This window comes from Hypanus sabinus, chromosome 3, assembly GCF_030144855.1.
Source record: "Hypanus sabinus isolate sHypSab1 chromosome 3, sHypSab1.hap1, whole genome shotgun sequence".
Lineage (NCBI taxonomy): Eukaryota > Metazoa > Chordata > Chondrichthyes > Myliobatiformes > Dasyatidae > Hypanus > Hypanus sabinus.
The window spans coordinates 1437219-1445563 of NC_082708.1; the positions used below are offsets into that span (position 1 = coordinate 1437219).

The following is an 8345-nucleotide window of genomic DNA, read 5'->3' on the forward strand; positions in this document are numbered from 1 at the left end:
CTCCACAGAGCAGCACTGTGCTTAACACAATGCTTTACAGTAAGTCATCCCAGGTTCAATTCCCATTGCTGCCTTTAAATATACTGTACACCCTCCCTGTGGTTTCCTCCAGGTGCTCCAGTATCCTCCCACAATCCAAAGACGTACGGGTTGGTAGATTATTTGGTTATTGTAAATCGCCCCAAGATTAGGCTAGGATTAAATAGGGGGAGATTGCTGGATGGGGCGCCTCGAAGGACCAGAAAGGCCTCTTCTACATGTATCTCAATCAATAAAATAAAAAATAAAATAGATCCTTCCCATCCATGTACCTATCCAAACTCCTCTTACATGTTGGTATCGAATCCACATCCACCACTTCCACTGGCAGCTCATTCCACACTCTCACCACCCTCTGAGTGAAGAAGTTGCTCCTCATGTTCCCCTTAAACTTTTCACCTTTCACCCTTAACCCATGACCTCTAGTTCTAGTCTGACTCAACCTCAGTGGAAAAAGCCTGCATGTATTTACCGTATCTATAGCCCTCTTAATTTTGTATACCTCAATCAAATCTGCTCTCAATCTTCTATGTTCAAAGCAAATAAATTCCTGATCTATTCAATCCTTCCTTACAACTCAAGTTCTGGCAACATCCCTGTAAATTTTCTCTGTCCTCTTTCAATTTTATTTACATCTTTCCTGTAGTGTTCTAATTTGTTCTGTATTTCATTTAAATACATAATTTGTTACTCAGTTAAATGGCAGTTCATCTTTTTTCCTTTTTAATTATTTCCATGAAACTTCAGGTAATTGGGTTGGGGGGGGGGGCAGGGCAGCTGCTTAATTGGGCCAAGATGTACCAATGTGTCCCTATGAACCAGAATCCATTGCATTTTGGAAAGTCAAATAGGAGCAGGACATTTACCGGTCAGATACAGGCAGACCTTCTGTATTCTGTATTTGTTTTTTTCCCTTTTACCTCCTCAGTGCAGCTAGGTTTGCTATGATCTGCCTCAAAGGCAATGCAAAACAACATATTTCACTGTAATTCAGTACAGGTGACAATAGTAAACTAATTATCTACATGTCCATGTTCTATAAGAAACAAGATAGGTGAGATGGGATGTTTGCATTCAGAGCTTGAGACATAAAGTATAATAATTGGGGCATTGTATTGTAGGTGTAGAATTAGGCAGTTCAGCCCAATGAGCCTGTTCCACCATCTTATTTACTATCCCTTTCAACCCAATTCTCCTGCCTTCTCCCCATAACCTTTGATGCCTTGACTAACCAAGAACCTATCATTCCATTTTAAATATAACCCAACGATTTGGCCTCCACAGCAAACTGTACAGGCCTAGAGCCATCAAACACTTCTCAGATGTTAACCCTTTCACTCCCAAGTTTATCCTCGTGAACCTTCTCTGGACACTCTCTAATGCCAGCAGATCTTTTCATAGATAAGAGACCCAAAATTGCTCACAATGCTCCAAGGGCAGTATGATCAATGTGTTCTAAAGCCTCAGTACTACATCCTTGCTTTTATATTCTAGTCCTCTTGAAATGAATGCTAACATTGCATTTGCCTTCCTCGCCACAGACCAAACCTGTGAACTAACCTTTAGGGAATCCTGCACAAGGATTCTCCAATTCCACCTCCATTTTTAAAATTTTCTTCCCATTTAGAAAATAGACTATGCCTTCATTTTTTTCTACCAAAGCGCATGACCGTACACGTCCCTACACATGACTCCACCTGCCACTTCTTTGCCCATTCTCTGAACTGATGGCACTCGCTCCTCACCTCTTGAACTGTTTGAGGAAGATCCCAATGTTCATGGATTTCTTAGCGTCCAGAATGGAGACCTGAAACAGAACCCAATGGTCAGCCTTTGCACACTGGTGGTCCGAATTTGCCACTACACCAAACCCAAGCACGGGGCCACCCAATCACGTTCCTACTGCTGCACCTGAGGCCATTCCGTCCACCTGATCCATGCTAGCTGTGCAGTAGTCATGTGTTTCCTGTACTCTCAGAATATAGAACAGTACAGCACAGCACAGTCTGCAATGTTGTCCTAAACCATTCAAATCAACACACACATACATTATGTACGAGAAACTCAGCAGGTCGGACATCATCTATGGAAAGGAACAAAAAAACGACTTTTCAGGATGAGCCCTTTCATCAGGACCGTCCTGTTGAAGAGTCTTCACCCAAAAAACTCACACGGTGCATACAAAAAATAATATTTGTACAAGACGCTGAGTGTGATGGCCTGAAGACTGATGGTACATGGGGTGTTGTCACGGAGACACATTTCTGTAAGAACAAGTTCCATTGGCTGCCTGACGTGCAGAGATACCCCAGCAATTTGTGTGTTACCCTGGATTTCCAGCACCTACAGAATCTCTTGTTTATGAAGTAGTATTTAAAAGCCCAATTAAACTAAACCCTTCTGCCTACACAATGTCAATATCCCTCCATTTCCCTCACATCCATGTGCCTATCCTAGAGCTTATTGAACATCTCTGCCTCTACCACCAACCCCGGCAGTGCAGTTCAGGGTCCTACCATCCCGGGCAGCACAGTCCGGGGACCCGTCATACCAGGCAGCACAGTCCAGGGACACATCATACCAGGTAGCGCAGTCCAAGACCCGTCACCCCAGGCAGCGCAGTCCGAGACCCGTCACCCCAGGCAGCGCAGTCCGAGACCCATCACCCCAGCCAGCGCAGTCCGAGAACCGTCACCCCAGGCAGCGCAGTCCAGGACCCGTCACCCCAGCAGTGCAGTCCAGGACCCGTCACCCCAGCAGCGCAGTCCGAGACCCGTCACCCCAGGCAGCGCAGTCCGAGACCCATCACCCCAGCCAGCGCAGTCCGAGAACCGTCACCCCAGGCAGCGCAGTCCGAGAACCGTCACCCCAGCAGCGCAGTCCGAGACCCGTCACCCCAGCCAGCGCAGTCCGAGAACCGTCACCCCAGGCAGCGCAGTCCGAGACCCATCACCCCAGCCAGCGCAGTCCGAGACCCGTCACCCCAGCCAGCGCAGTCCGAGAACCGTCACCCCAGGCAGCGCAGTCCAGGACCCATCACCCCAGCAGCGCAGTCCGAGACCCGTCACCCCAGGCAGCGCAGTCCGAGACCCGTCACCCCAGGCAGCGCAGTCCAGGACCCGTCACCCCAGCCAGCGCAGTCCGAGACCCGTCACCCCAGGCAGCGCAGTCCAGGACCCGTCACCCCAGCAGCGCAGTCCGAGACCCGTCACCCCAGGCAACGCAGTCCAGGACCCGTCACCCCAGCAGCGCAGTCCGGGGACCCGTCACCCCAGGCAGCGCAGTCCGGGGACCCGTCACCCCAGGCAGCGCAGTCCGGAGATAAGTCACCCCAGGCAGCGCAGTCCGAGACCCATCACCCCAGCCAGCGCAGTCCGAGAACCGTCACCCCAGGCAGCGCAGTCCAGGACCCGTCACCCCAGCCAGCGCAGTCCGAGACCCGTCACCCCAGGCAGCGCAGTCCAGGACCCGTCACCCCAGCAGCGCAGTCCGAGACCCGTCACCCCAGGCAGCGCAGTCCGAGACCCATCACCCCAGCCAGCGCAGTCCGAGACCCGTCACCCCAGCAGCGCAGTCCAGGACCCATCACCCCAGGCAGCGCAGTCCGAGACCCATCACCCCAGCAGCGCAGTCCAGGACCCGTCACCCCAGCAGCGCAGTCCGAGACCCATCACCCCAGGCAGCGCAGTCCGAGAACCGTCACCCCAGCAGCGCAGTCCGAGACCCGTCACCCCAGGCAGCGCAGTCCGAGACCCATCACCCCAGCCAGCGCAGTCCGAGAACCGTCACCCCAGGCAGCGCAGTCCAGGACCCGTCACCCCAGCAGCGCAGTCCGAGAACCGTCACCCCAGGCAGTGCAGTCCAGGACCCGTCACCCCAGCAGCACAGTCTGAGACCCGTCACCCCAGGCAGCGCAGTCCAGGACCCGTCACCCCAGCCAGCGCAGTCCGAGACCCGTCACCCCAGGCAGCGCAGTCCAGGACCCGTCACCCCAGCAGCGCAGTCCGAGAACCGTCACCCCAGGCAGCGCAGTCCAGGACCCGTCACCCCAGCAGCGCAGTCCGAGACCCGTCACCCCAGCAGCGCAGTCCGGGGACCCGTCACCCCAGGCAGCGCAGTCCGGGGACCCGTCACCCCAGGCAGCGCAGTCCGGAGATAAGTCACCCCAGGCAGCGCAGTCCGAGACCCATCACCCCAGCCAGCGCAGTCCGAGAACTGTCACCCCAGGCAGCGCAGTCCAGGACCCGTCACCCCAGCAGCGCAGTCCGAGACCCGTCACCCCAGCAGCGCAGTCCGAGAACCGTCACCCCAGGCAGCGCAGTCCAGGACCCGTCACCCCAGCAGCGCAGTCCGAGACCCGTCACCCCAGCAGCGCAGTCCGGGGACCCGTCACCCCAGGCAGCGCAGTCCGGGGACCCGTCACCCCAGGTAGCGCAGACCGAGACCCGTCACCCCAGCAGCACAGTCCGGGGACCCGTCACCCCAGGCAGCGCAGTCCGGGACCCGTCACCCCAGGCAGTGCAGACCGAGACCCGTCATCCCAGGCAGCGCAGTCCGGGACCCGTCACCCCAGGCAGCGCAGACCGAGACCCGTCACCCCAGGCAGTGCAGTCCGGGACCCGTCATCCCAGGCAGCGCAGACCGAGACCCATCACCCCAGGCAGCGCAGACCGAGACCCGTCACCCCAGGCAGCGCAGTCCGAGGACCCACTACTCCCTGTGTAAAAGATCTTGCCCCTCTCACCTATTTGAAGTTACCTCCTCTGGTATTAGACATTTCAAAGCTGGTAAAAAGATACTGTCTGTCTACTTTATCTAAGCCCCACATCAGCTTTTAACCTCTGTCAGATCTCCCCTCAGCCTCTGCCACTCCAGAGAAAACAACCCAAGTTTGTCCACCTCTAGTTTCTGCACATGGCCTCTGATCCAAGTAGCATCTGGCAACCCCTTCTGCACTCACGTCAGGTCAAGTCACTCCCCAAAGCCTCAATATCCTTCCTTTAACAGGGTGACTTCAACTGTATCGATACTCCAAATGTGGCCTAACTAGATGTTTATGAAGCTGCAACATAACCTCCTGACTTTTGAACTCAATGCCTCAACAATAAAGGCAAAGATGCCATATGCCTTTCTAACCATCTATTAACTTGCGTTGCCACTTTCAGGAATCTATGAACTTGGATGCCCAAGATCCTTCTGCTCATCAACACTCTCAGGTCTCTTGCCATTAAAAGTGCACTCTCTCTTTACATTTGACCTACCAAGGTGCAACACTTCAAATGTGACTGGGTTAAACTCCATCTGCCACTTACCTGTCCATATCTGCAAATAGTCTATATCATGTACTCTTTGACAATCATTTATCCTCTCTGCTAATCTTTCTATCATCAGTGAATTTACTAACTCAACCTATGCCCAAGGCACATGTTCTTCAATCCAGCCAGCATCCTGGTAAATCTCCTCTGCACCCTCACTAAAGCTTCCCATGATGACGTGACCACAAATGAACTGAAGTTTTAAATGAGCTCTCCTTTATCTTAAAACTGCGCCCTTCATTTGAGACCCTCCCATCAGAGAAAACACCTCAACATTTTCCTTGTCCAAGCCCTCGGTGGAGGAAGATGTTTGAACATTTGAAAATGGATCTAGTTATTTCCCGGTGTATATGATGAATAAACTCTTCTTGGGTTTTCAGCCAGGTATAGGTATCGATTATAACCAACGTTTCACTGACAAACTCTGCCATCTTCATCAGGGATGATGGCTGAGCATGTTTAGTCCTGTGGTATTTATACCCCTCTAGACCATCTCTCCTGATTTGTTAGTCCTCATCCAATCAGGTTGTAAACCAAGTGGAAGAGTGGGAAATTGATTGGATGAGGACTAGCCAATCAGGAGGGATAGATGACGGGGTTATAAATATCACAGGACTAGATATGCCCAGGCATCATCCCTAATGAAGATAGCAGAGTTTGTTATCGAAACATCAGTTAAAATTGATTTCTGTACCCGGCTGGGAGGCTGAGAAGAGTTTATTCATTTCAACATTTGTTGAAATTTGTGAGAATGAGGAATGCTACCCAACTCCACATTGACTGTTCTCCTCTCTCTCCCTGCTCTGCTACCTCCCTTACCTCCATGTCGCTGCTGCTCTGTGGCGATCGGGCCCGGAAGCTTCTGCGAGCAGTGGGGACAAGCTCTTGGCGGGCAAACAGCTCCTCCATGCTCTGCGTGTCGATGGCAATCTGCTCAGGACCTGCCTTGGCCGTCCAGATATTTTGCTTGCCCACCACCCGGTGATGGGGGAGAGCATCCCAGTTAAAGTGTCGTAGCTTAGACCGTCGGCTGGGCGTTGAACGTTGAAGGCTTCCTGGGGCAGGGGGTGGGGGAGGGGGAGGAGGAGGGGGTGGGGGAGGGGGAGGGGGAGGGGGTGGAGGTGGGGGTGGGGGAGGAGGAGGGGGAGGGGGAGGGGCAGATAATCCTTGGCTACTGGGTTCTGGTGTAGGAGTAAGTTGTCCGTGGTTACCAGCATCAGGGGTAGCAGGCTGTTGCCCAAAGTTATCTGGGTCAGGGTGAAGCATCCGTTGCCCATGGTGACCATGGTCAGGGTGAGGGGATCGTTGTCCATGGTTACTGGGGTCAAAGGGAGGGGAAAGAACGTTCAATGATTTTCCAGGAAAATGTTGTGAAATTGAATGAGATGGATCATTCAGTTCCACAATTGAATGGGATGGATCCATGGTTACAATGGTCACAGGGGCCCGCTCCACTGCCACTGTTACTAAAGTCCGCTCTATCTCTGTGGTTATTGGGACCAGTTCTGTCACTGTGGCCAGCAGGTCCCTCTTTGTCTCCGTGGTTGACTGGGCCCTCCCCACTTCTGTGGTTAACGGGGCCCTCTCTGTCTCTGTGGTTAATGGGACCCCCTCCGTCTCTGTGGTTAACAGGACCCCCTCCGTCTCTGTGGTTAACGGGGCCCCCTCTGTCTCTGTGGTTAACGGGACCCTCTCTGTCTCTGTGGTTAACGGGACCCCCTCCGTCTCTGTGGTTAACGGGGCCCCCTCTGTCTCTGTGGTTAACGGGACCCTCTCTGTCTCTGTGGTTAACGGGGCCCCCTCTGTCTCTGTGGTTAATGGGGCCCCCTCTGTCTCTGTGGTTAACGGGACCCTCTCTGTCTCTGTGGTTAATGGGGCCCCCTCCGTCTCTGTGGTTAACGGGGCCCCCTCTGTCTCTGTGGTTAACGGGACCCTCTCTGTCTCTGTGGTTAACGGGACCCCCTCCGTCTCTGTGGTTAACGGGGCCCCCTCTGTCTCTGTGGTTAACGGGACCCTCTCTGTCTCTGTGGTTAACGGGGCCCCCTCTGTCTCTGTGGTTAACGGGGCCCCCTCTGTCTCTGTGGTTAACGGGACCCTCTCTGTCTCTGTGGTTAATGGGGCCCCCTCCGTCTCTGTGGTTAACGGGGCCCCCTCTGTCTCTGTGGTTAACGGGACCCTCTCTGTCTCTGTGGTTAACGGGACCCCCTCCGTCTCTGTGGTTAACGGGGCCCCCTCTGTCTCTGTGGTTAACGGGACCCTCTCTGTCTCTGTGGTTAACGGGGCCCCCTCTGTCTCTGTGGTTACTATGACCCACTCCTTTAATGTGGTTAATGGGGCCTGTTCTGTCCCTTTGGTGACCAGGGCCCACTCTGCCGTTGTGTTTCCCTGGACCTGCTCTATCTCCATGGTTACTGGGGGCCCAGTCTGTCGCTGTGGTTACCAAGGTTCACTCTGTCTCCGTGGTTACCAGGGCCCGCTCCGTCACCTGTTTTACTGAAATTAATCAGAATACAACAACAGGTGGGCTGAGTGATCCTCATCCCATCAGCAGTGTCGCCTGTATCTCCCCCAGATCACCATGGCAACAAACCTGGATGAGAGGACAAATTTGCAGTCAACAGGGTAAGTTGCAATGTAAACAGCGGTCAAAATTGAAAAGGGTGAATACAGGACTGACGGTGTTGTATTTGAATGCACACAGTATATGGAATAAGGTAGATAACTTGTAGCACAGTTACAGATTGGAATGTACAGTGTTGTGGGCATCACCAAATCATGGTTTAAAGAAGATTGTAACTAGGAGCTTAATATCCAAGGATACACATTGTATTGAAAGTACAGGCAAGAAGGGAGAGGGGTGGGATGGCTCTGTTGGTAAAAAATGAAATCAAATCATTAGAAAGAAATGACATAAGATTGGAAGATGTAGAATCCTTGTGAGTAGAATTAAGGAACTGCACAGGTAAAAAGATCCTGAAGGGAATTGTGTAT

At 53.0% G+C, this 8345-nt stretch overlaps 1 protein-coding gene across 2 annotated transcripts in view; it reads right to left on the reverse strand.

Annotated features, from left to right (window-relative positions):
* LOC132390703 (FH2 domain-containing protein 1-like) overlaps positions 1-6282 on the reverse strand; it is an 89112-nt gene extending 82830 nt beyond the window's left edge. Inside the window, exons 1-2 of one of the 2 annotated variants that reach the window (XM_059963259.1) lie at positions 6174-6282; positions 1785-1846 (exon numbers count right to left, since the gene is read on the reverse strand). In XM_059963259.1, the coding sequence (XP_059819242.1) occupies positions 1785-1846; positions 6174-6263 (152 nt within the window). In that variant the 5' untranslated portion in view covers positions 6264-6282. The remainder of the gene's footprint in view (positions 1-1784; positions 1847-6173) is intronic. The other variant, XM_059963260.1, reaches the window with a different exon arrangement.
* Between the last annotated feature and the right edge of the window lie 2063 nt (positions 6283-8345).